This window comes from Schistocerca serialis, chromosome 9 (genome assembly GCF_023864345.2).
Source record: "Schistocerca serialis cubense isolate TAMUIC-IGC-003099 chromosome 9, iqSchSeri2.2, whole genome shotgun sequence".
Lineage (NCBI taxonomy): Eukaryota > Metazoa > Arthropoda > Insecta > Orthoptera > Acrididae > Schistocerca > Schistocerca serialis.
Genome location: NC_064646.1, coordinates 90,390,688 through 90,418,461, shown reverse-complemented (window position 1 = coordinate 90,418,461; position 27,774 = coordinate 90,390,688). Strand labels below are relative to the sequence as shown.

Sequence of the window (27,774 nt, the reverse complement as noted above, 5' to 3'; positions counted from 1 at the left end):
GTGGATGGTGTAATGTCATATCCACCAGTACGGATGGTGTAATGTGCAACAAAAAACCATAATCGTAGTATTGCGATTCATCTGCCATTTGTAGCCGACCCAGTTTACGTCAAGACGCTTACAGAGTCGTCTATTGGTAAAATTTTCCTATTTTTTTCGGGTCCATGCAGATCTCTGTGTGTCGATAATATACAGTTCAAGTTTGACGTCATTCTGAGCAGTGTGTATCCTTTCACAGCCTTTCGAAACTGTAATTTTAATTATGGACACCTACGTTACGGGTATCTTGGATGCCACGTTGGACTAGAAGTTGTACTGTTTTCCCTGTGTATATTAAACTGAATTTTTCTCTATGACATGCTTTTCGACCTTGAAGATTTTTCAGTTATTTGTTACTAGGATGAGTGCAACAACAGAAACAAATATAAAACAAAATTGTTTATTACAAAGTTTTATTAATATAATTTATTGACATATAATAAACAACACAAAAACAACACAGTATTCGTATTACTGTACTACACGTACAGAAGGGTAGCTCGTACAGATCGAAACACAAGTAACTGCCGTCGTAAAGTCACATCAGTCTTCGCAGTTACTGCCGTTTCTTTCTGTTAATGGTGAACGGTGTGGCGACTGTAGGCCAGCAGACATTGGAGGATCCTCAAGGAGCGGGGATTTTCCTGAAACGCAGAGCCACTTTCCCAGCTGGAGTTCCAATGAACTTGGTGGGCTCGTACCGCAGACTGCTGGGCGTGTCTGGCGCTGGAAGCACCTCGAAGTTGTTGAGGATGTGGACGAGGCCCAGTTTTATCTGCAGGTATGCCACCCTCATGCCTAGAAACAAGGGAACAAATGTCATTTTCTGCAAACAGCGCACAAATAACAATCATGATTTTGTTCCTGCATTAAAAAATATTTTTATTTTCATATCCGTATTTTTTATTTGAGTGGTGGCACCAGATGCCTCACTATCAACAACATATATAAACGAAGTATAGTCCATTCGCCTGTTTCACATGAACAGCAATGGTAGTACAGTTACATACAAGATAAGAAAGTTATAGGGATTGATATGCGCTGTACCATATACAGGACTGTACACTTTAGATGCCTGTATGTGCCATTCTAACGGTCTCGTAACCACCACACTGTCCTCTACAACATTGCAGCGCGTGTTGGTTTTTTTTTTTTTTTTTTTTTTTTTGTTATCAGTCTTCTGACTGGTTTGATGCAGCCCGCAACGAATTCCTCTCCTTTGCTGACCTGTTCATCTCAGAGGAGCACTTGCAACCTACGTCCGCAATTATTTGCTGGATGTATTCCAATCTCTGTCTTCCTCTACAGTTTTTGCCGTCTACAGCTCCTTCTACTGCCATGGAAGTCATTTCCTCATGTCTTAACAGATAATCTAACCCCTGTCCCTTCTCCATATCAGTGTTTTGCACATATTCCCTTCATCTCCGATTCTGCGTAGAGCTTCCTCAGTCCTTTCCTTATCAGTCCAGCTTACTTTCAACATTCGTCTGTAGCACCACATCCCAAATTCTTCGATGCTCTTCTTTTCCGGATTTCCCACGGTCCATGTTTCAGTACCATACAATGCTGTATTCCAGACGTACATTCTCAGTAATTTCTTCCCCAAGACCGATATTTGATATTAGTAGACTTCTCTTGGCCAGGAATGCCCTTTCTGCCATTGATAGTCTGCTTTTGATGTCCTACTAGCTCCGTCCGTCATTGGTTATTTTACTGCCTAGGCAGCAGAATTCCCTAACTTCATCTACTTCGTGACCATCAATCCTGATCTTAAATTTCTCGCTGTTCTCATTTCCACTACTTCTCATTACCCTCACCCTTCTTCGATTTACTCTCAATCCATACCCTATACTCATGAGACTGTTCATTCCGTTCAGCAGATCATGTAATACTTCTTCACTTTCCCTCGGGGTAACAATGTCATCAGCGAATGGTATCATTGATATCCTTCCACCTTAAATTGTAATTCCACTCTTTAACCTTACTTTTATTTCCATCATTGCTTCTGCGATGTACAGATTGGAAGTAGGGGCGAAAGGCTGCATCCTAATTTGCCCACAGAACAAAGGTCATGTACTGCAGGTAGAGAGGGGGGAGCATTCTGTGGAACTACCAATACAACACGTGATACTTGGTCCCTAATTTTATTCTTCTCAAGAGTTGTCGTAGGGGGCAAATCCTGGAAACCGTTGACGTCTGAAGACGAAGGATCAGGAGGACATTGTGCTGTCGCATACTGTAACGTTGGACACTAAGACGGGGGGGGAGGGGGGACTCCGCTCCCTCTCCACAGAGGCAGCTCAGTAGGCTACATCGCGAGCAGGAGGGATGCCGGAGGTAACTTCTTCGCCACTCACTGTACCACGTGTGGGAGGCATCGTAGCATCGAGAGGAGCATGGGACACCATCGTTTCGGAGGAGTTTGGGGCAGAAGGCACAGCTATATCCTCACTCACCATCTTGAGTGTGACGTCGCTTGTTTGTCACTGCTACGGGTTCTATCCTGGGGGCAATAGGATTCTGAACCTGTCGCGGAGGTAAAGGTGGACATTCAATTACACGATTATTAGAACTGACTTTTTGTGCATTATGATCTGAAGGAGAAGTAGGTCCGGCTTCGGGAGTGGAAGGAACAAGATCAGCAACTGTCAATTTGCGACGTTGCATTAATGACGGTTTTAATACAAAAACCCTCCGCGGGCAGTTAGACCGAACGTGTGTAGTTTCATTGAATAGGAAGCAGGTTCTCTCTTGACAGTATACAGGACACGAACACGAGAACCACACACTAGAAAATGTGATGGAGTATAGCGTCTGATATGCATTTCCACGGAACGAATTCCACAATAACACTGTAATCTGTGTTGAGTAGACCAACGTTCACGACGTAGGTTTTTCACGTTGCCATATGGGGTCAAAATGTCCTTTAGAAAGTTGTCATCAACCTTCGGTGAAAGGTTGAATACTCGAACATTGGTATAGTCAATTTCGACTTCGGTGAGTGACACCATACTAACAGAATTCTCGCGATGTTTGAACGGGACTTGGCAACCATGTCGCGACAATAAAAATAAATTTCACGTAAAACACGTACTCGTCAAAATAAGCGGTGTGCACCTGCTCAGAGGTCACATGTATTGTATCGAGAAGCCATTCGTGGATCTCTAAAGACCCGCGTCAGGTGTACCTCCATGTCTTTCAAATTTGTGCGCTGTGCGTTACGAAATACAGGCAGCTTTTCCATTGACAGTACACTGTGGATACGTACAAGGAAAGGTACGTCACATTCGCTCGACGGCATTCGCCACTGGCATTTCCCGCACTCCTACAACAAACATTGTGTTACAAAAGCAAAACCCTTCTTGTGCTTGGTTAGATACTGAATATTTTGTGGTTTTCCCGGTCTGCGTACTTTTTTAGACGAATCTGCTCCATAATATGGTTGAGAGTAATCACTTTAGATTCTTATTAATTAGTTTTGCAGCTTCTAAGATGTCTTTTGTGAGCTATGGAAAAATACATCTCCATCTCATTTACATATTGAAATATATCCATTTAATTGTTATTTACTCCAATACAATGTCAATACTTCTGATATCGACTCTCTAAGACTGTTAAATTATTGCATTACGTGCTACCAATACCGATACCATAGTATCGAACAAAAATATCAATACTTAAAAAGTCGGTAATATCGGAGTCTCGTTTTTCTACACACAATCTGTTGTAGGTTATTACCATGGAAATCTTGTAACGTATCTAGGTAAGTTAGGACAATGTGACTATCCCTGAGTCACGTAGCACGCGCTATAGTGAAAAGACGTTCGCGGTCACTTCTTTAGCGTTTTCAGTCAGTCCTGGAGCTGCGAACGAACACAGTCCAGTGATTCCCTGCTGTTGTTGTGTCCTGCATGCATTTGCGTCCTCACGACATTGAAAACGCCACAGAAGTGGACACTGAAAGCTATCCACTGCTATAAAAGTGGTTTACCACTGAGTTAACTGACTGGCTGATCTGGAGATAAGACGAAAACACTGCGATCTGGTTCTTACCTATACACAGCCTCGGTCCCTCGCCGAACGGCAAGAATGTGTAGCTCGGCCTGTCCTTCGAGTTTTCTTCTCTGAAGCGATCCGGCATGAACCTGTGGGGCTCCTTCCAGTACCGTGGGTCGTTATGTAGGCCAGTGACCGAGAAGATGACACCGGTCCCCTTAGGAAGGACGATGTCCGTACCAGGGATCTTGTAGTCCCGGGACGCCTCGCGGTCATGGAAGTTGACAGGTGGGTACATCCGCAGCGCCTCTGCAACCAGAAAAATGTTTTTTTTTTCTACTCATACACTGCCTGAGCCGTCGAAAGACTATATCCGGACAGGATTCTGTTTTCTGACCTTCGAGTTACTTATATTTCTATTTCTGTACTTATACTAATTACGAGTTAGTTTCCCGAAAGAAATGGGTGTGATTGAACAGGTATTTGACTGCAGTAAATCTGTAAACGTATTAAATGAAATGTGACCGTCACACTCTCTTCATTTAGATGTTTCTTGAGCAAACGAATCACCGGCAACCACTGAGAGACTAGTTTCTATGAACTTTTCAGTACTGATTGCTGTTCGTTTATTATTCCCAATCACAACCTGTTATCTGGACAGCGAAAATACGTCATATGCTTGTCTCTCGCGTGTGTAACTACTACCAGGGACATTTCATAAATGATGCGCAGGTTAGTATTACTGTGGATTGTTTGATGCAACGACAAAATTACTTCAGATGTAGTTGGGAGCTTGAGGAAGAAACACTCTAACATAGAATTGGCGAGAGGTAGAGAATGGACCCTGCAGGGGCCTCCGGTAGTGTGACTGTTGAAGATCAGAGATCATACACCAAAATCAAAACTTCACGCGTCGTCGAAAGCCCCACAGTGTGTTAAGTGAAGTTTGTGGCGTGTTTACAGTGGATTGCAGCGATGTCGCACGATTGGTTAATCGTTTTCGTGGTGGTCGTAGGAGAGTAGACCATAATCCTAGACCCGCAAGGCCAAAAACGTCAATAGATGAATGACGTGTGAAACTCGTGGTAAATATTCTCGAAGAAGATCGCAGTGCGACTTGTGAGAAACTTCTCTGAAACCACGGGAATTCCCGCAACGTCAGTATTCCGCATTCTCACCAATGATTTTAAGAAGAGAAATATTTGTGAGCGATGGGTCACACACTGTTTGACTGCGGAAGAGAAGCAGAAACGCCTGGACATAGCAACTTTTTTCAAACAACGATTAGATCATGAAGGTCAAGGATTCTTGTGTCGAATTTATGCTATTCATTACATATGGATTACGAGTTGAAATCACAGTCCATTGAGTTGAGAGCTTGTGTTTCTCCACATTAAAAAAATTTTCGACGCAATCAGTCAGAGCTCAGGCATATGATTTTTGCATATGAATAACGAGGGATCACCACGACAAGTAAGAATCCCAAGTGGAACATGTGTCACAGCGGCGTATAATCGCAACTTCATGCAAAATCTGTGCATAAAAATGCACAAAACCCGATATCAGTTGCTCGAGGCTTGGCCACTCATTCTCCATGCTTACCCGCATATCGTCAGTGTTGTAACCCAAAAACTGCGTGAATACGGATGGGAAGTGTTTTATTGCCTGTTGTCGGCAAGGGTCAAATTCGAACAAGTGATTTCAATCGGGTACAGGTTGGAGTAGTTACACAGAAATGAAGAGGCTAGTGCAGGATATGTTGCAGTGCAGACGTCTTCGGAATGGTGACAACGTACCCTGAATGACTGATCCTCCAATACTCTTACCGAAAGGCCTACTGGCGTATCTGAGGCGACATTGCATAATGAGAGTTACAGTGGGTGCATTCCACTTTGTAGTACTCACCATTGACGACGTTGGTGAGGTCCGTCATTTCGTTGAGGGCTTCGTACGTGGGCTGACCGCCGTGTCTCTTCAGCACCAGCCGCACGTGCTGGCGTACCTCTTCCTGCAGCTCCGCGTTCCGCGCCAGCTCGTACAGACAGAAGGACATAGTCGAGGACGAAGTGTCGAACCCGGCGTTGAGGAAAGACATCAGCTGGCCTGCGATGAGCTCGTTCGTAAGTTCTACAGGAAAAAGCACCAGATTTGTGTTACGCTGCAAGGCAAGTACACTGCAATCAGTAATGCGCATTAATGGATCCAAACTAATATACAAAAAAGTCATAGCAATATGAACATATACAGATGGCTGCAGTATTGTGTACAGAAGGTAGAAAATGTGCATTGACGGATCTCTCATTTGTACCGAGGTGATACACGAGACAAACTTTCCGGTGTGGTTATTGCCGCATGATTAGAATTAATAGACTTCGAACACGGAATTGTTGTCGAAGTTAGACGCTCGGGACATCGCATTTCGGAAATCGTTACGGAATTCAATATCCCAACATCCACAGGATCAAGAGTCTATCGAGAATACCAAATCTCAGGCTTTCCTCCTCATTCATCAAATCACGGGGTCCCGGGTTCGATTCCCGGCCGGGTTGGAGATTTTCTCAGTCCGGGGACTGGGTGTTTGTGTTGTCCTCATCATTTCATCATCACCATCATCATTCGTGACACTGGCTGGGTTGGACTGTGTAAAAATGGACTGAATAATCATTGGGACATTGTACGTGCGCTGATGACCGTCATCATGATAATCATCATCATTCATCAGAGTACGCAGTGGCCGACGACCTTCGCTTAGTGACCGAAAGCTGTGGCGTTTGTTAGAATCGTCATTGCTAAGATACAAGCAAAACTGCTTGAAATAACTGCAGAAATCAGTGGCACGTGAGAAGAACATATCCGTTAGGACAGTGCATCTAAATGTGGGAGGTAATGGGCTATGGCGGCAGACAATCGATGTGAGTGCCTTTGCTAACAGTACGACATCGCCTACAGCTCCTCTCCAGGAATCGTGACAATATCGGTTGGGCCCTAGACGACCGGGAGACGGTGGCTTGATTACATGAGTCCTGATTGTAGTTGGTAACATCTGATGGTCGGGCTCGAGCATGGCGTAGACTCCACGAAACCAAGGACCCAAGGTGTCAACAAGGCACTATGCCAGGTGGTGGTGGCTCGATAGTGGTGTGGACTTTGTTACGTAGGATGGACTGGGTTCTCCGTCGAACAGAACGTATCAAAGATTGTAAACGGTCATTTGCGGCTACTTGGAGCCAATTTGCAGCCATTCATGGACTTAACGTTCCCAAACAACGATGAAATTTTAATGTATGCCAATGTGTCATTTCACAGTGCCACAGCTGTTCGGAGTTGTTTTGAAGAACATTCTGGACAACTGGAGCGAATGATTCGGTCACGTAAGTCGCCCGACATGAATCCCGTCGAACGTTTATGGGTCATTATCGATAGGTCAGTTAATGCGAAAATAGTGCACCAGCATTACGTTTGTAATTATGGACTGCTATAGAAGCAACTTGTTCCATATTTCTGCAGGGGATTTACAACGATTTATTGCGTCCATGCCACGTGGAGATGCTGAAGTATGCCGGGCAAAAAGAGGTCAAACGTTATATTAGGCGCTACCCCATGCTTATGCCATCTTAGTGTGTTTCGTGCAAGTGATGAGACACAGCTTGCAAGAAGTTAAGAAAAATTTTCTAAACTGTCAGGTTCCCTTCAGGGATCTCACATAAAACTGTTTACAAGGCTTGACGGTAGTTCAAATGTTGCGTAAATGAATGTAATCGTAAATCGAAAACAAGGCTATTAAATTATAAAATTGTAACTTACTGAGTTTTTTGTCTCCTGCCTTCGCTTTCTCGTTTGCAATATCTTCCTTAGAGTCCTCGTCATCAGAAAGTCTGTCTTCCTTGATTTTCAAGAGCAGATCAACCACATCGTTCCGTACGATGCCGTGTTCTTTCCTGTGCTCGATGAGCTGTGGACAGAAGTAGTGCGTTTATAGTGCACAACAGGGAAAACTATGAAAACACCGGTCATTGCTTCACCTAGCAAAGATGCAATCAAATGAAATCATGTAATTCCAAATATGACTCTCTTTTGGTGTATATATGCAGACTGAAGCGACGAATGAAGATTTCTGCGTAAGCCAGGTTTCTAACCCAAGTGTCCCGCCCGTTAGGCAGATGCGCTACCCTATCACTCCTTCCTCCTCAATCCAAATTCCCATCCATTCCTCATGCCACTTGGTATTCTCCCCAAACTCGAATACCATCTGAGAGGTTCTGCAGCAGAGCCGAAATAGCATCTTAGCATTGGACGAAACGGGGGTCCTGCTCGACAACCAGGAATTGGTGCATTAATCAAATGAAGCTAAGTGGTTCCAGTGACCTTTTCAATTCTCAAAAATTGGTGATGGAAAACCCCAGCAATTGTGTTGGAGTTTAGGGGGAATACCAAGTGGGTTGAGGAGTAAATAGAAATTTGGACTGGGGAAGGAGACGTGCTGGGGTAGTCATCTGTCTCTAAGCTGGTCGCAGGTTGTGTTCCAAAAATTAACAGCGTAGAGACAGAAATGGTGACACTTTCTGCAGGACCTGACCATCATTTTGCAGGACAATGCTCAAGCACGTTCAGTGCAAGCTGTTACTGATTTGTTTGGCTGATGGGGCTGCTAAGTGCTATATCACCTACTGCACTCACCTGACTTAAGCCCTCGTGAGTTCAACTCGATTTCTAAACTGAAGGAAACATCACGGAATTCGCTTCAGAACTGCTACAAATTCGTCGGGTAATAGACCGTGCCGCTCGAACTCTCAACACAACTGGCATTGCTAAGAGTATCCACATCACTGGCAACGGGTTATAGACAATGCTGGTGACTACATTAAAGGTCAGTAAAACTTTGCAACACGTATCTGTTCTGTACAAGCTGTAAATAAATAGTTGCCACTATTAATGTTCCAGCCCTCGTAAAATGTAAGAGCCAACCGGTTGCACACGACGATTTTAAAAACATATTAACCAGGTTTCGATAGCTCTAAGACTATCTTCATCAGAATTGTAACTTTTACATGAATTCACGTGATAACTTTTAGATTTTCAGCAACATGTTCCGTATATATATATGATCATATTCTTGACTCACGGAACATGTTGCTGAAAATATTTATATATATATAGAGATCACTGTTGCTGAAAATTTTAAACTTAAAAGTTGTTATGTGAGTGCATGCAACTTTTATCATTCTGCTGAAGATAGTGTTAGAGCTATCGAAACCTGCTTAATGTGTTTTTAAAAAAGTTGTGTGCAACCGGTTGCCTCCAAAAAATGTTTCAAATATCAAAACGAAAAAGATGTTTACGATGTATGGAATGATGTACAATACACATTACGTGCAAGAGCCGAGAGGGCTTAATAGGCCTGACAGTTATACAGCTCTCAGTCAAAGAGGCATAACGCAGGGATACAGTCCTCCTCCTTTAATGATGAACCTTTACATCGTACAACGAGCGATCAAAATCAAAAAAAGAAAACAATGACCAGAAGCTGAATTCAAAGTGAAATGAGGGAAGAATTACAGGACTTGTTAAAAGAAATGAATAGTTTAGTGTAAGAAATGGCTTTTCTTGCACGACAAAATCAGAGTAGGATAAATACCGAAATAAAGAAATGTAGGTTTTTGCCTTCTGGAAATACTCGTATCTAAGTAAACTGGTAGTGTGTAAGTACGAACCTTTCCTGTGTTCTGCACAAAGTAGTCCTCTATTTTCTTGCTGCCAGCCCGGATATGGAGGAAGGACATCAGCTTAGGAGCGAAGAAAAGTAATGTCGTTATGGTCCGTCCCACCAGATTCTCTCTGAGGATATCCCGTAAATTTACTCGAAGCAGAGAGTTGGGGTCCTCCAGCGAGCCAGCGTTGACGCCCATGAAGATGGAGCAGACCACGTCCGTCGTGTATCGCGCCATGACGTCCTTGAGCTCGACTGCGCTGCCTGAGGGACACGTGGAAACGAAACAGGAAATATAAATCACGTTTTCTTCACACGCACGCTGCATGCTAAAAGGCAAATGGAGTTCTTACAACAATTAACCACATATCACTAATCATTATCCACTTATCTGGCAACCCTCCAGCAAAATACTATGTTCTTCATAGAAAAAATTATGACATGTTTGAATTAATACGAAGAGTAGGTTATTATTATGCAGAAGCCGTGAACGAGTATCTCGAAAACGGTGAAACTGCTTGTACGTTCACGTGCTACTGTCGTGAGCACCTATGAAAAGAGGTAGAAGGGCTAGGGGCAAAATGGTTGGACTTCCACGACTCTTCACTGATCGTAGGATTCGGAGGTTTGTCTGCGCTGTATAGTAGGCTGGATGGTGATCGGTGGCAGCTCTGACGAAAGAACACAGTGCTGGCGCACGCACAAGTGTTTCGGGACATTGTTAAACGTGGAGCTTCTCAGCACACCACCCTTAAGTGTTGACCTAATGACGTCATCATTAGGATAGCAGTGGGCACGGGACGATTGGGATCCGACCGTCGATCAGTGGAAACGTGTCGGGTCTTGGAGTGAATCACATTTCTGCAACACTAGGTCGAGGGTCGTCTCCACAAATGCCTTCATCGATGTGGCTAATCGCTCGAAAAGTGCAGCGCCCCACGGAGGCAGGCTGGTGTGTGAGCAGTATTTTACTACGGGAGACATTCTTCTGCTCTTGCATGGGACCTGTGGTAGTAATCGAAGATACTCTGACAGCTGCGAACCACCTGCAGCTCTTCACGTTTGACGTCTTCCCTGGCGGTGATGTCATCTTTTAGCAGTATAACTTTCAGTATCTCGGAGCCAGAACCGTACTACAGTCGTCTGATGAGCATGTAGTGAACTCACGTTGATGTCTCAGGGACCAAATTCGCCTGACATAAATCCTATGGGCATATGGGTTGCTATCCGCAAATCAGCGGCCTGTCATTTACGCGAACATGACCTGAGGGTAGATATAGAACGCCACATATGTCCATAAAGCTATCAACAAACTGTAGGGACACTGGCACGCAGAATCAGTGATGGATTTTGTCCCAAAGACTGGCAAAAATGTTATTAAACAAGCGATCATAACGTTTTCGCTAATCACTGTATGTAGCTTCGTTTGTGTGACGTGTTCTCTGTCTGTGGTCGAAAAGATACCATCCCTGAACCAACCATTACATTTGCTATAAATTGCCTCTTTTATTACACCACTGCTATTTAATTAAAAAAAAAATGTTTGCTGTAGAACATTTGAGAACAACGGCTGCTACAGCGAGGTGTCAGTAACAGGGAATAAGATATTACTATGCTATGTACATTACAGCTGCTAATGAAAACTGCCATTGAATGACTGTTATGTAGATGTTCCACTTAATGTTATATTAAAGCCTGTGTGAAATAGCTTACTGCAATATAGCTCCTACACCTTAGGGGTAAAGGGAAGGGGTATGGGTGGGGAGAAGAGGTAGCGTCGTCGTCAACCCTGTAGTTTCTCCACCATTTGAAGTTGTATTATTGGCAATTTCTGAATGTACTGCCATATTAAATTATGAAAGTGACCTATTTACTATATTCGGTAAAATCCATCGTCATTTATTCGTAAGACTTATCGGCATTATCACCGTAGATATGACAACACTTCGGAGCAAAGAGGGAGGGAGAATTTGGAAGTGTTCACTTTCTAAACTCCCAAAAAATACAGCTTGTGACAGAAACTTCATAACAATGCTACTGGAGATTTCTCTAATTTTTTTCCTGTCTTTAAAGAAGTACAAGAAATAACATAATACAAAGTGACGATTATGCGTCAAAAGTTTCTTCTGTTAGCTTGAAATGTTTTAATTATTCAGTCTGAAAAGAAGAGTTCGTTACCTTTAGAGGCTTCGGTTTCAAGAAGGCGAGTCATGTTCTGTCCAACTTCATTTACAAGATGGAACATGAGTTTGATTTTGCCAGAGGTGAAAGCTGGACTTAGAACAGTACGTAATTTCTTCCATCTATAAAGAAACAAAGATCGTTTATGCTACTAAATGCTTTTCTAGAACAAGATGATTTATAAATCTAGAGATCTCTGAAGACAACTTAGATGTACACAAGCAGCTATAAGTATGTATTGAGCAACTAGTACTGATTTACTATGAGCAGTACAGTAGTCATAGTTACTTCTTAAGGACACCTGGCAGTTAACAGCATTGCTCACTATAGTTGACATTCTCAAAGCACGGAGCTTTAATGTAAAAAAGACATTAAATAATAATAATTTGTCTTTAAGGTATACTATGGTGGCAAAATTCATGGGATACTTGCTGTATCGTGTCGGACCTCCTTTTTCCGGGCTTAGTGCCGCAACCCCACGTGGCATGGACTAACTCGAATGCCCCTGCAGGAATAAGGAGCCGTTCTGCCACTATAGCCGTCCATGATTACGGAAATATTGCCGGTGCGGGATTTAGTGCACGAACCAATCTCTCGATTATGTTCCATAAATGTTCGATGGAATTCCTGTCGGTGATATGGGTAGCCAAGTCATTCGCTCGAAATGCTCAGAATATCCTTCAAACTAATCAAAACAATCACGGGTGTACCGCCGGTCTACAGTGTCCAACGGGCACAACATTTCGCACCAATGACGACCTCATAAACCGTGACTGTGGCTATAATCTTAGCAAGGCTTGGGAACCAGCGATTGGGCTAATCAAGAGTAAATCGAGCAAACATATGGCTGTGACGACCACGGCGGACAGAGCATCACACCGACGTCATCTCAGACGCCGTCACCATCTGTTCCACCGCGCGACCGCGGCTCGGGGCGCGGACGGCGGAGGGAGTGCGCTGCGGGCGGAGGGTATTTAAATCGGCCGCCGCCGCGACCGAACCCAGTTCCCCCTGAGCAGCCATAGCGTACACATCTCTGTACCGGCACGTTCACAGGAGCTCAGTCCGTCAGTTCACCTGATGATGGCGACATGTATGATCGCCGAAATATTGTGCCCGTTGGACACTGTAGACCGGCAGTACACCCGTGGATATTTATCAAATACTCCGGGAGGAACTCAAGAATCACATCCTTCAAACTAATCGCGAGCAGTTGTAGCACTGTGACATGGAGCATTGTCATTGAAGTCCATTAATGGCTGCTAATGACCTCCGAGAGGCGGAACATAACTATTTCCACCCAATGATCTTCTCAGCTGGACCAGAGGACCCAATCCATTTCATGTAAGCACATCCCACACAAATATGGAGCCACCACAAGCTTTCACGGAGCCTTCTTGACAGCTTGGCTTCGTGAGGTCTAGGCAATATTGGGGCCCTACCATCAGCTCTTACCAACTGAAGTCGATACATCCTACGAGGGCACGGCTTTAGAGTCGTCTAGGGTCCAAATGATATTGTCACGGGCGCAGGAGAGATTCTGCAAGAGATGTATAGCTATTAGCAAAGACACTCTCGTCAGTCGCTTGCTGCCATAGCCCACTAACGTCAGATTTCGCCACACTGTCGTAACCGCTACGTTCGTTATACGTCGCATATCGAGGTCTGCAGCTACTTCATGCAGTGTTGCTTGTCTGTCAGCTCTGACAATTCCATACAAACTCTGCTGCAATCGGTCGTTAAGTGAAAGCCGTCGGACACTGCGTTGTAGGTGGTGAAAGGTAATGCCTGAAATTTTGTGTTCTCGTCACAGCCTTGACACTGTGGATGTCGGAATAATGATTTCCCTTACGATTTCCGAAATATGTTGTCCCCTGCGCCTAGCTCTAACTACCACTCCACGTTCAAGGTCGGTTAGCTCCCGTCGATCGGCCATAATCACGTCGGAAGTCTTTTCACATGAATCACCTGAGTAGAAATGACAGCTCCGTCAACACTTTGCTCTTTTATACCTTGCGTACGCGATACTACCGATATCCCTACATTTGCAAAAAGCTGATCCATGTTTTTTCACTCACTGTAAAATTTTAGTTGCAGTTCGTGCACACAGAAGTTTTTTTTAGAGTTTGTGTGCTACTTGTCCCTAACAGGCTACGAGTACTGAACGTTTTGAATCCTGGAAGTGTTACGCAACAAGTGGCATTGATTTAAAAGAAAGTAAACGTAACATCGACCATAACGTTGATCATGTAAGGGTGCTACAACTAAATGCTACTCTTTTAAGCAGGTACTTTCAACGTGACGGAGCCCATTACAAATTGCTATAGCCGTGTGACAGATGTGCACTCTATACTCAAACGCTGTTGTCATTCTTTTGATCAGCTCAGTTTAAAAAGAAAAAAAAAGATTGTGGTTTCAGATTGTGTATTACTCTTAACATTAACACCATTCTAAAAATTAGAGACTGTATTATATTGCCGGCAGTTTGCAGACACTCGACCAAGTCCATGATAGAGACAACGTGAACATAGTAGAGATTTTCCGATGAAACTCACCCAGGACCGTGTTGGCCAAAAAGCGACATGCCAATGACCGGGTCGGCAACAGGATCGATTTTCGCGTTGGTGGCGTAGAAGGTGGAGAAGTCTGTGGACATGATGCGCCCCACAAGCGCTGGGTCCTTCACCATCAGCAGCGGCTGGTCGAAGGCGAACATGCCCATGAAGCGGGCGTCACCAGCCATGTGGTAGCACTCCAGCACTGGTTCCCCCATGTGCTTCTGGCCGAGCACCACACTGCCCATGTTGCCTACGAAGGGAGTGGGCTTCCAGTAAGGGATTCCCAGCTTTTTCCAGTAGCCGAAGTTCCGCGTCATGTACCAGTACAGCAGGGGTACCAACAGCAAGACTGCGTCCAGCAGCCAACTGCCCGTCATCAGCGTCATGGTTTAGATGCTTTCCAGTTTCGATACCTGTCAAGCAAAGATATAGTACTTTAGCTACGCGGGAGCTTCAGTACATTTAGGATAAGTGCGTTTTAGTCTTAGTGATATTCCTAACACTATACTATATTCAGTGCTTGTGTTGTTAAGAAGAATTGTGCAATGTTCCTTCGGACATGGTTGTATGCATGTCCAAACGAACAATGCACCATTCTTCTTAACAACACAAGCATTGTAGTATCGTATTTATCCACCGATACGAGGCGGAGACTTTCAACTAAAATGTCCTCCCCCGTACGGGAATTACTGAATGTGTGTACGAGTATAGGGAGTTTGTCTTTGGTCATAAGTCATGCACGGATAGCCAAAGCATTTGACGTAACCACTCGTCCACAGCGGAATATCTGGGTTCGAGTCCCGGCCTGGTACAACTTTTCAGTGTCGAGACTCCTTTAAGCACTGATGGTTGTCCCGTATTCGCAACTGCGACTATATTTCATGTATGTTTATCACAGTCTGACGTAAAACTCGAAGTGAAGACTATGCGAAAAAAATTTTAACATAATGTTTAACCTGTTAATGAAGTCTCGTTAGTCTAAACAGTTTCCTGTTGGACTGAAGTAATAGTTACTTGTATACACACATTTTTTCTGTACTGTCGTAGTGCAGTATGCGAAAATATCTCTTTTGGCATGTGAATTTACATTATTAAGGGTAACTAAAATTTAAATGCATATAAACCAAAAGCTGATGTTGAAAGTTGTTGGGAAATCGATACAGTGCCTTCCTCCTCTTTGTAGATGCTACATAAGCTGCAAGAATAACAATTCTTAATGTAAATTGTTGTTGACCTTTCGATGTCAGTAACATGTTTCGGTACTGATTTCAGCTTCAACCTTTACGTTACCATTCCAAAATTTTGAAATATTCCAACCACTTTGTCGATGGGAACATGATAACTCTTTAGTTGTACGGTTAGAAGCAAATACAAATATAATGCGAATGGTTACAGTATCATCTAACAAGAGATCTACTTACTTGTTAATGGTTTGATACGTGTGTACATATCCAACGCATTGTTTTGCAAGTCTAAATGCCACTCAGATAAACATTTGATATTAGATAAATTCTTTTTTTATTCAGAAACACTTAAATTTCCACAATAATTACATGGGAACATTTGCGAAAGGGCTTCATTTGGAACTATGGGGAAAGTATTGATTTTCAAATGATTCCATTTATTTGATGTTATCTGTCGTGCAGAACACGGGGCGTTTCGTTCTTTAACGTTGTCATTACAGATTCATTCATTCTGCTATCCTTATGTACTGCAAACATTGACGAGGCGGAAATTTCCTGGGAACTGTATGGAATGCTGGACCGTGATTCGACCATATGACCTTTGCAATTCTCCGGCATGTTGCTCTACCAGCTAAGTTGGATAAGGATGACTCACAACCGGCCAACAAAGCGTCACTTCGCCCAGCGCTTCATCTCCTACCTCAAAAAATTCATAGAAGTACGTCCACATAACTTTCGGGACCACCACTCCCAGAAGAACGGAGATTGTACAGAAATACACTATGTGATCAAAAGTATCCTGAAACCCACAAAAACACACGTTTTTCATAGGTGCAATGTGCTGCCACCTACTGCCAGGCACTCCATATCAGCGACCTCAGTAGTCATTTGACATGTGAGAAAGCAGAAAGGGGTGTTCCGCGGAATTCACAGACTTTTAACGTGGTCACCTGTTTGGATGTCACTTGTGTCATACGATTTCCACACTCCTAAACATCCCTAGGTCCACTGTTTACGATATGATTGTGAAATGAAAACGTGAAGGGACACGTACAACACAAAAGCGTACAGGCCGATCTCGTCTGTTGACTGACACGGACCGCCGACAGTTGAAGAGTGTCGTAATGTGTAACAGGCAGACACCTATCCAGACCATCACACAGGTATTCCAAAGTGCATCAGAATCCATTGCAAGTACTATGACAGTTAGGCGGGAGGTAAGAAGACTTAGATTTCATTGTCGAGCGACTGCTCATAAGCCACACATCACACCCGTAAATGCCAAACGACGCCTCGCTTGGTGTAATTAGCGACATTTGGCAATTTAACAACGGAAAAACGTTGTGTGGATTGACGAATCATGGTACAGAATGTGGCGATCCGTTGGCGGGGTGTGAACATGGCGAATACCCGGTGAACGTCATCTGCCAGCGTGTATAGAGCCAACAGTATAATTCGGAGGCTGTGGTGTTAGGGTGTGGTCGTGTTTTTCACGGAGGGGTCTTGCACCCCTCGTTGTTTTTCATGGCACTACCACAGCAAAGGCCTACACTGATGTTTTAAGCACCTTCTTGCTTCCCATTGTTGAAGAGCAATTCGGGGATGGCGATTGCATCTTTCAACACTATCTAGCACCTGATCATAATACTTAGCCTGCGGTGAAGTGGTTACAGGACAAAAACATCCCTGAAATAGCCTGGCCTGAAAAGAGTCCTGGCCTGAATCCTACAGAATATCTATGGGATGTTTTGGAACGCCGACTTCGTGCCAGGCGTCACCGACCGACATCGATACCTCTGCTCAGTGCGGCACTCCTTCAATAAGGGCTACCATTCCCAGAGAAACCTTCCAGCACTTGATTGAACATGCACCTGCGAGAGTGGAATCTGTCATCAAGTCTAAGGGTGGGCTAACACAATATTGAATATTAGGGTTAACGATGAAGGGCACCACGAACTTCTAAGTCATTTTCAGCCATGTGTCCGGATACTTTTGATCACGTAGTGTAGCTTAGCCCGGATCTAGACAGCTAAATGAGCCCTGATCAGAAACCTTCGTGTAGATTGAGCCGATGTTCCGAACCGGGATCCGATTCTGAGACATCTGTAAAAGTTCGAAACCGAAGTCCCAGCACCGCCGCATGGTTTTAGTCTATTTGAAAGTTTTAAATCGGCACACACTCACAAGAAAAGTGGTAATTCACTCTGGAAACAGTTGACTAACCCCAGGTACAAACCGGCATCAGCCACAACGTTTTAAACAGCCACATTGTTTCAAATCAGCTTGCTTTCCTCTGTATAGTGGAAATTCGTCCCAGAAACTAGTGAAGTCTTCAATTTATACTACCCACGTGTATCATAGCTGTATTTTATTATTTCCTACTAACAAATCGTTCGTCATTCTACACAGTACTCCGTTACATACAAATCACCATATTTAACAGTGAGAAATGGAAAACCGTGAGCCACTTTAGAGAATAAGATGAAAAATTAATAACACAAGACAATTAATGTGTTAAAATCTGGATAAATCAACACAACAAGGTTCCCACTTCATTTGTGCCATGCTAATGTCAACAAGGCTCATAATCACAAGTTCGTAGATTGTCCTTCGTACAACTGTAAGTAAGGCTGCTGACGCTTACACGTAACACAACTGCATCATTTCACACAACTGTAACGTATAATTTGCTGCTGTGCTTTCGTAAATCATGTACGAGTGTGCAGTAGTAGAACTGCGTCTCAAGTTCCGGTAACAAACTAAGCAAGCTGTCCCCAATTATGTTCTGAGATCGTTCATTATGTCAGGAGTCCCTCATGGAATCCGAGAACAAAGGATATAGAGCATCATCTAGAAAGAGCACCTAACCTAGAATAGTTACTAAAAAAGCACGAAAACCACACAAACTTGTAAGTGGAACACTTTTGGTCAGTCCAAGAGGCAAATACCCAATTTTTCACTACTTATTGTACCAAAATCATTATGAAGGGTATCTAAAAGTCTTAAGAATCTCATCAAACTCTATGGGTACTGTGGCACAACAATTTACGTTTAGCTCTTGTACATACTGCACAAAAACCGAGAAGGAAACATGTAAATGCATGCATAGTTTTTGGCTTCAAATATTCCTGCACAAACGAAAATCAATTCAATGCTTATATCACTGTGAACAAAAGTGAGATATTTATCAGTACGTGAATGAGCGGAGATCAAACACCAAAGGTACCTAAGATCGATAGGGTCCATATTGGTTGATAAGTAATCTTAAGTATAGATTAAACAGCACTTCTTCGGAGGAGCACTGACAACGTACAGAACTCTCCCATCCTACAAGGAAAGCATTAGAATTGCAAAATTACCAAAAGTTATGTTTGACCTGTGCTTTAGATAGTTTTACTACTCAGGGACCATATACGTTGAAAGCACCGATGATTGCTGTTAATCAGTTAAAATCGATTTGCAAAAGTAAATAAAGAAAACATGATTTTGCGACTGGTTGCTGCTTATTTGGTAATTTTATGGCTTACGGTCGCTGCACAACTTGGGAACCATATGGAGCCCACCATTCATTAGAATTGTTCTAAAAAATTGCCCTCCACATCACTTAACTCTCTGTTCAGTATAATTATGCAACTAAGTCGAAATGAGGTAAATTTAACAAAAAGGAGTTCTTCACGACGAACAATGCATGTACTACGGAGCTTTCCTCATGTTACCACGCAGAGGGAAGCCAAGAATCTTTACGGGCATGTACATCCACAGAAACAGAACTAACTCAGCATCCGCCTCAGCGAATTCTGATAAGACCATTGCTGTACCAATTACCGGTTACAGTTAAACGCAGATTCACATAAGTCGGAAGATGAGACAGTTATGAGTCAGCACGTCACCCAGCGAAAACTGATGTAATATCGAATCAGAATTTTACAAATCCTGGTGCAAGAATTGTTAACTAATTCTCAGTACAGAGAAATCTAGCGTTTCGCACTCCACGAAACGGAATAATGTCATAACGTTTGACTAGACGCCACTAAACCACAACTACGTGTAATCGCTCCTATCGCACAGATATGTGCAGCGATGCGAAGCGGAACGCTTATGAGTCCAGGTTTAAAAACCAGTGATAGTCTGCGATTTATGTTCCGAATACTACGAAGTCCTTCGCTTGTCTACGAAAAAGAATGCTTACGAAACACATTTGTCTCCGTGGAAGCGTGTGGGACTGAAACAACACCGAACACATAGTTAACACCAAGAAGGGCAGAGCGAACAGGTTCCAAGTTCGATTGTTTGACGGCACTGTCTTGTAGAAATTATGATATAGTATGATATAGTATAGTATAGTATATATACTAGTAGCCGTTCTTCCTCAGCTGCTACGGAAATTATTTCTGTTGCTAACCAAACACGTTTCAACTAATTATTTTGAACTTTCTCTTTCGTCTACGAAGCAAATAAAAATGTATAAATAGCTGTACATATTTTGTCATGAGGTGAACACCATTTTTGTGTAAAAAATATGCATATAAAGTGAAATTAAAATGTTTCTCTAAAGCACTTTGTATCTCAGTACAACATATTCACGGCTAAGCAAACCAGTATTTCCTTGTATTTTATCTGCAACCGCTGAAAATGCCTAAATTAACCAGGGGGAACCTTATTGTTGCCTAAAGATTTCAACAACATAAGACGAGTAGAAAACAAGAGCACTATAATAACAGTGTCAACATATAGGCTATTCATATATCGCGAAATCGTACTTACACAATCTCAAGCAGCCGGTTGCAGGGTGGAATGAAGCTGCTACGTAATGTTCCCACGAAAACTGAGGGGATAAGATAAGGTGATCAACACGCAAAGCTATAAAGCAAATAAGATAGAATTCATATTTCCCTCCGTCCTTTACAATTATTTTCGGGATACAGAAATTGGAAATATCTTGGAAAAGTCGTTAAAGATTTGACGTATTGTGGCAGACCCACAAATTGCACTGAGATATAAAATGAACCGTAGATGGATACTATGTGTCATTCCCGGCAAATGACGAGTCAGAACCATGTGTATTATTCAGTGAAACTAATATCCGTATTTTAAACACTGGATACAGGTGTGGCTCGAGTAACACACACATAGAATTGTCATGACAGAGGAATGACAGGTCGATAAATTATTTACGTTTGCGTTGTAAACAGAGTATGGTATAATATGAATTAATATAGAGCCACTTGCAGTCAGACACAAAAGTATTACTCACGAATTCTGTGTAGACAAGAAGAGAGTTGTTGGAGCAGACTTACCGCTACTAGCAGAGATTCGCAGCGGACTGTGTTTTCGCAGTCCCTGGCCTTCTCTTATGTGCGATTCTGCGGTAGCCGATAACCTTGGACCCCACCCCTGGGGCGTTACGTAATACTGCTCGCGTTACCAAGTGTTCTGAACCAATAGTGACCAAGCTTTTCAGGATATGCGTCGCAGATCGCACATCGAGATAAAGGCCATTGCCCTGATAACTATATTGGGACTTCCACCAGCAGCGAGTTTTTAATAAAATGTCTCTTGATAAGATGTGACAGTTGAGCTATGGACTAGATTCAAGGAGCGTAACAGTATACTTTTATTATTTGTTCTCTTAGAACGACCCGTTTTTAGACCCAGTGATGTCTTAAATCCTTCATTCGGTCCCAGAAGAGAAAAGTCAGTTTTCAGGCTGAGACAGATATCCTCTATCTTCATAAATTTATAATTGAAAAATGAATCGAGTATCCAGAACCCGTTGTGGTGCAGTATAATTTCATTTAAAACTGAAAAATAAATCGAGTTTGCAGAACCCGTTATGGTACAGCATAATGTCAGTCTCAGTCACTCACAGAATTAGGATACTCGTCGTAAATGTTCTTGGGCCACAATTCATGTTGTCTCGGGAATCAGATGTCGAATTCATATAGACTGCTAAAAACAGTGGTGAACGAGGTCATTATCTGAGAAGGAATTGCACTTTGCATATCACCTTTTATGTTGATGGACAGTCACTGACATACGACTGCACTAAAAAAAAAAGAGTTTTACGCCTACAGATGTCACAATAATACCGTCTAACAGTTACAGCAGCCTTAATAAGGACCTCAGTTCAGCGATGAAGAGAGTGCACATGAGCCTCGAGATACGTCATATCCAGCTGAAGGGACTCAATGATGAGTAAATGCTGTAGAATGGCCAAATTTGGGAGGATGTTGGGTGATGATACTCACCAACTGTTAGTAATAGTCTCGCTTCCTATCGTTTTAAGTGGTAAGAGTGCACTGAAGGCCTCTACGAGGGGGAAGACTCGTCTGTTGGCATGATAGAATAAGAAACAGGAATCGACAGGGAAGAGATACGGGATTCATAATTTAAAAGAGATTTGGACGGCTTAAGATCAAATAACGCATAAGGGATAAATAACGTACCACCGGAATTTCTAAAATAATTGAGAGAAGTGCAAACATAACGACAATTACGTCGATGTCTAGAGTATATGACACTGGCGATACATCATCTGACATTAGAAAGAACATTATCCATACAGTTCCGAAGACAGCAACATCCGACAAATGTGACAATCAGTTTAAAGCTCACATATCTAAGTTAGCATCGAGTATATGTTTAAGTGTCAAGAAGTCGTTTCTGAAAATATTTGTGTGGAGTGTAGCCATGTACGGAAGTGAAAAGTCGACGATAAATAGTTTATACAAGAAGAGAATAGAAGCTTTCGAAATGTGGTAATACAGAGGAATGCTGATGATTAGATGGGTAGACCACATAACTAATGAGGAGGTATTGAATAGAATTGGAGAGAAGAAAAATTTGTGGCACAACTTGAGTAGAAGAAGGGACCCGTTGGTGGGGCATATTCTGAGTCATCAAGGGATCACCAGTTTAGTATTGGAGGGCAATGTGGAGGGTAAAAATCGTAGAGGGAGACCAAAAGATAAATACACTAAACACATTCAGAAGAATGTAGGTTGCAGTAGGTACTGGGAGATGAAGAAGCTTGCACAGGATAGAGTAGCATGGAGAGCTGCATCAAACCAGTCTCTGGGCTGAAAACCACAACAACAACAACGTATCCAAGTTGCAGACAAGAGTAATATACTGCAGAAGGAAAAAGGAAACTGAAAATATGTTAGATGACGCAAGTTTCGCTTTAGGAAAGTGAAGACATCACATACCTAGTTCTGGCATTGCGGTTAATAATGGAAGCAAAACTGAAAAAAAATCGAAGTACTTTCATAGGATTTCTCGATCTGGAAAAAGCGCTCGACAATGTGAAATGGAACAATATGCTTGAAGTTCTCAAAAAATAGGGGTAAGCTGTAGGTAAAAGCAGTTGACGTACAATATGTACAAGAACTTAGAGAGAATGATAAGAGTGGAAGAGGAAGAACGAAGTGCTCTGGTGCAGAGGTTGTAAGGCAGGGATGTAGTCTTTCGTCCTTTCTGTTCAATCGAGAAGGAAAGAGGAAAATAAAAGGAAGTTCCAAGAGGCTTATTAAAATTTCGGGTAAAGAATATCAGTGATAAGATTCGCTGATGACATAGCTGTCCTCAATTAAAGTGAAGAAAAATTAGAGAATGTGTTGAATTACAGAATGTGACGAATGGAATGAACACTATAATGAGTATAAAATATAGATTGGGAATAAATCGAAGAAAGACGTAAGTAAAGCGAAATATCAGAAATGAGAACATCGAGGAACATAACCTCAGAATTTCGAAGCACGAAGATGACGAAGTTAACGAATTCTGCTACCTTCTGCTACGAATTCTGCTACCCCACGACGGTCAGAGCAAGAATGACATAAAAACTGACTACTCTGGAAATGAGGGTATTCCTGGCCAAGAGAAATCTTAATCTGAGGGAGAAATTTCTGAGGAATTACGTTTGGAGCACATATTTGTATGGTAATGAGATTGTGAGAAAATTGGAGCAGAAGGAAATGTACGCGTTTGAGACGTGGCGCTGCTGAATATTGTTGAGGTTCTCTGGAGAACCTGGAAGGAAACATACATAGGGAAAACACTAACAAAAAAAAGGAGCTGAGTGATAAAAGATCTGTTAAGACATCAGAGAATAACTTCTATGATACTAGAGCGCGCTATAGAGGGCAAAACATCGTCATCCATCAAATAATTAATGAGATAGTTTGCAATTACTACTCTAAGATGAAACGGTTGGCACGGGAGAGGAATTTGTGGTGGGCCGCATCAAACCAATCAAATAAATAGTGACTCAAAATAAAAATAAAGAAGAAGGGCGGCAGCTCTATCAGGTCACTCGCCGTGCTGAAGGTCTGTGGACACGGCTGTTGTCTCCTTGAAGTGTGCACAGTATGCTCGTCATGGAGCTGTGGATCGAAGTGCAATAACTGTCCCTGAGAATATTCAAATTAACATCCATGTTATTCCAATCTCAGTCTTCGCCTACAGCTTTCTATCCTCTGGAGCTTCCTCTACTACCATGGAAATTACTCCCTGATGTCTTAATGTATGTCCTATCATCCTGTCCCTTCTTCGTGTTATGCCGGCCGCGATGGTCTAGCGGTTGTAGGCGCTCAGTCCGGAACCGCGCGACTGCTACGGTCGCAGGTTCGAATCCTGCCTCGGGCATGGATGTGTGTGATGTCCTTAGGTTAGTTAGGTTTAAGTAGTTCTAAGTTCTAGGGGACTGATGACCACAGATGTTAAGTCCCATAGTGCTCAGAGCCATTTGAATCTTCGTGTTAGTGTTTTTCATGTGTTACTTTCTTTTCCGATTACGCTGAGAACTCCTCGTTTTCGTATCACGTAAGTCTGCATTACTTTCGACATCCTTTATTTTGTGAAACATATCAAACGCTTCGCTCCTCTATTTTTCCAGTGTTCCCATAGATCTTGATTCAGTGCTACGCAATGACGTCCTCCAAATGTGCATTCTCAGAATGCCGATGCTGGACTCAATTAGAGCGTTTATGCTAATAATGCCATTTTTTATTGTGGTGCTCTGTTTTGTATTTTCTCCTTGTTTTAGCCGTTTTGTGTTATTTTGCTTTCAAAGTAGCAGGATACTCTAACTCGTCTACATCGTGATCGCCAGTTTTCGTGTTAAGTTCATCGTTAATCGGAATTTTGCTAGTCCTCATTCCATGTGTCTTTGCGTCTTTGTTGTGTTTACTCTCAATCCATGGTGCTCATTAGACTGTTCTTGTTCTTTGTATTATTCAAGAGTACTGCTGATCGCAATCACGGCGGTACTGGTGGTCTCACTAAAAGGACAGTGGTTCTTCATTCCTGAATATAATCCGGCTCCCGTTGTAGGAGGTCACCATAAGTTTCTTTCATAAACTAGCGTCCGGATATTTTTTGTGATCCGCAGCTATGATGTGAAATACCAAGCCTCCCGGTTGAGGGTCTGTCAAAGAACCTGTGTTCTGTCATATCGAAAACCTTATTTGATCAAAATGGCCCAGCGGTAATAATCTTATTTCTAAGATCGTGCACATATATAAGATTAGGACGTCCCGCGTGTTTCTCGATCGAAGAAAAAGTAGGATGTAAAACTGGGAAACGGGAGTTCTGTGGTGCCGAAGGTACCACTGCCAAAAAGGCTGATATATGGAAAGAAAACATTCTTGCTTTACAACTGAAATGCGCAGATTGGTAAATATTTGGTATTATCACTGGTTTTGTTGGTTCGTTGTCCAGCTTCTGTTTCATTTGGTCTATCCCATTTTTCCAATGTGAACTAAAAGCTTAGACAGTCGTGCCATAAAAAACAGAAATGTAAGTCCATTAGTGTATGTTGTTTGTTTTGATCAGTCGTCTGACTGGTTTGACGCAGACCGCAACAAATTCCTCTCCTGCGCTAACCTGTTCATCTCAGAGAAGCACTTGCAACCTACGTCCTCAATTATTTGCTGGTTGTATTCCAATCTCTGTCTTCCTCTACAGGTTTTGCCCTCTACAGCTCCCTCTAGTACCATGGAAGTCATTGCTCCCACGTCTTAACAGGTGTCCTATCATCCTGTCCTTTCTCCTTATCAGTGTTTTCAACGCATTCCTTTCCTCTCCGATTTTGCTCAGAATATCCTCATTCCTCTTCTTATCAGTCCACCTAATTTTCAACATTCGTCTGTAGCGCCACAAGTCAAATTAATTGATTCTCTTCTGTTCTGGTTTTCCCACAGTCCATGTTTCACTACCATATAATGCTGTACTCCAGACGTACATTCTCAAAAATGTCTTCCTCAAATTAAGGCCGATATTTGATATTAGTAGACATCTCTTAGCCAGAAATGCCCTTTTTTCCATTCATAGTCTGCCTTTTATGTCCTCCTTGCTCCGTCCGTCATTGGTTATTTTACTGCCTAGGAAGCAGAATTCCTTAACTTCATATACTTCGTGACCATCAATCCCGTTGTTAAGTTCCTCGCTGTTCTCATTTCTACTACTTCTCTTTACCTTCGTCTTTCTTCGATTTACTTTCAATCCATACTCTATAATCATTATTAGACTGTTCATTTCATGTAGCAGATCATGTAATTCTTCTTCACTTTCACTCAGGATGGTAATGTCATCAGCGAATAGTATCATTGATATCTCGTATCATTGATATCCTTTCACCTTGTATTTTAATTCCACTCCTGAACCTTTCTCTTATTTCCGTATTGCTTACTCGATGTACATATTCAATAGTAGGGGCGAAAGGCTACATCCTTGTCTTACAACCTTTTTAATACGAGCACCTCGTTCTTAATAGTCTCTCTTGGCTGTTGTTCATATTGTATATGACCCTGACTCGTCTCTCCCTATAGCGTACTCCTACTTTTCTCAGAATTTCGAACATCTGGCAGCAATTTACATTGTCGAACGCTTTTCCGAGATCGACAAATCCTATGAACGTGTCTTGATTTTTCTTTAGTCCTCCTTCCATTATTGACCTCAACGTCAGAATTGCCTCTCTCGTGCCTTTACCTTTCCTAAAGCCAAAGTGATCGTCATCTAGCGCATCCTCAACTTTTTTCTCCATTCTTCTCTATGTTATTCTTGTAAGTAACTTAGATGCATGAGCTGTTAAGGTGATTTGCGATAATTCTCGCACTTGTCAGCTCTTGCCGTCTTCGGAATTGTGTGTGTGTGTGATGCTTTTCCAAAGGTTAGATGATATGTCGCCAGACTCATACTCTCTTCACACCAACGTGAATAGTGGTTTTGTTGCCACTTTCGCAAATGATTTTAGAAATTCTGATGGAATGTTATCTAACCCTTCTGCCTTATTTGATCTTAAGTCCTCCAAAGCTCTTTTACAGTCTGGTTCTAATACTGGATCCTCTGCCTCTTCTAAATCGACTCCGGTTTCTTCTTCTATCACATCAGACAAATCTTCCCCCTCATAGAGGCTTTCAGTGTTCTCTTTCCATCTATCCGCTCTCTCCTCTGCATTTGACAGTGGAATTCCCGTTGCACTCAATGTTGTTACTCTTGCTTTTAATGTCACCGAAGATTGCATAAAAAGTTCTCGGTTTACTTGCCGCGTCAAATTTGGATAAAATCCCAAGCTTTCGATGACTACGAAAATGGTTCAAATGGCTCTGAGCACTATGGGACTCAACTGCTGAGGTCATTAGTCCCCTAGAACTTAGAACTAGTTAAACCTAACTAACCTAAGGACATCACAAACATCCATGACCGAGGCAGGATTCGAACCTGCGACCGTAGCGGTCTTGCGGTTCCAGACTGCAGCGCCTTGAACCGCACGGCCATTTCGGCCGGCTCGATGACTACCTCTGTCATCTTCGTCAGGAGTAAAACTGACTGTCGTGGACCGGTGAGGCTTCCGCTTTTATAAGCAGTGGACGGCTTCTCATTGGCTGGATGACGTCACGTTGAAACCGATGCGTACTGAGGTGGCGGCCTCTATATCCATAGATTTTGTTTGCGCGCTTTATCCAGCGTTGCTTGCAGCGCCATCCATCGCAACAGGCGGAGAACTGCGAGGAATGTAAGAAGTCTCCCACTGTGCTCTTTCTTTATCAATTGCGCACAGTGGGAGACTTCTTACATTCCTCGCAGTTCTCCGCCTGTTGCGATGGAT

At 42.7% G+C, this 27,774-nt stretch overlaps 1 protein-coding gene across 3 annotated transcripts; it reads right to left on the bottom strand.

Moving 5' to 3' along the window:
- Window positions 1–425: 425 nt before the first annotated feature.
- LOC126418444 (cytochrome P450 6j1-like) lies at window positions 426–21,005 on the bottom strand. 3 transcript variants are annotated; one of them, XM_050085207.1, is made up of 8 exons: window positions 20,963–21,005; window positions 14,479–14,894; window positions 11,921–12,045; window positions 9,747–10,006; window positions 7,840–7,987; window positions 5,941–6,162; window positions 4,093–4,344; window positions 426–837 (listed from the first exon to the last, which is right to left on the bottom strand). In XM_050085207.1, exons 2-8 carry the CDS (start codon window positions 14,865–14,867, stop codon window positions 665–667), a joined length of 1,569 nt encoding a protein of 522 aa, XP_049941164.1. In that variant the 5' UTR covers window positions 14,868–14,894; window positions 20,963–21,005; the 3' UTR covers window positions 426–664. The 3 variants fall into 3 exon arrangements, with proteins under 3 accessions (XP_049941164.1, XP_049941165.1, XP_049941166.1); XM_050085208.1 differs by lacking the exon at window positions 20,963–21,005 and adding an exon at window positions 20,920–20,939; XM_050085209.1 differs by lacking the exon at window positions 20,963–21,005 and adding an exon at window positions 20,430–20,540.
- Between the last annotated feature and the right edge of the window lie 6,769 nt (window positions 21,006–27,774).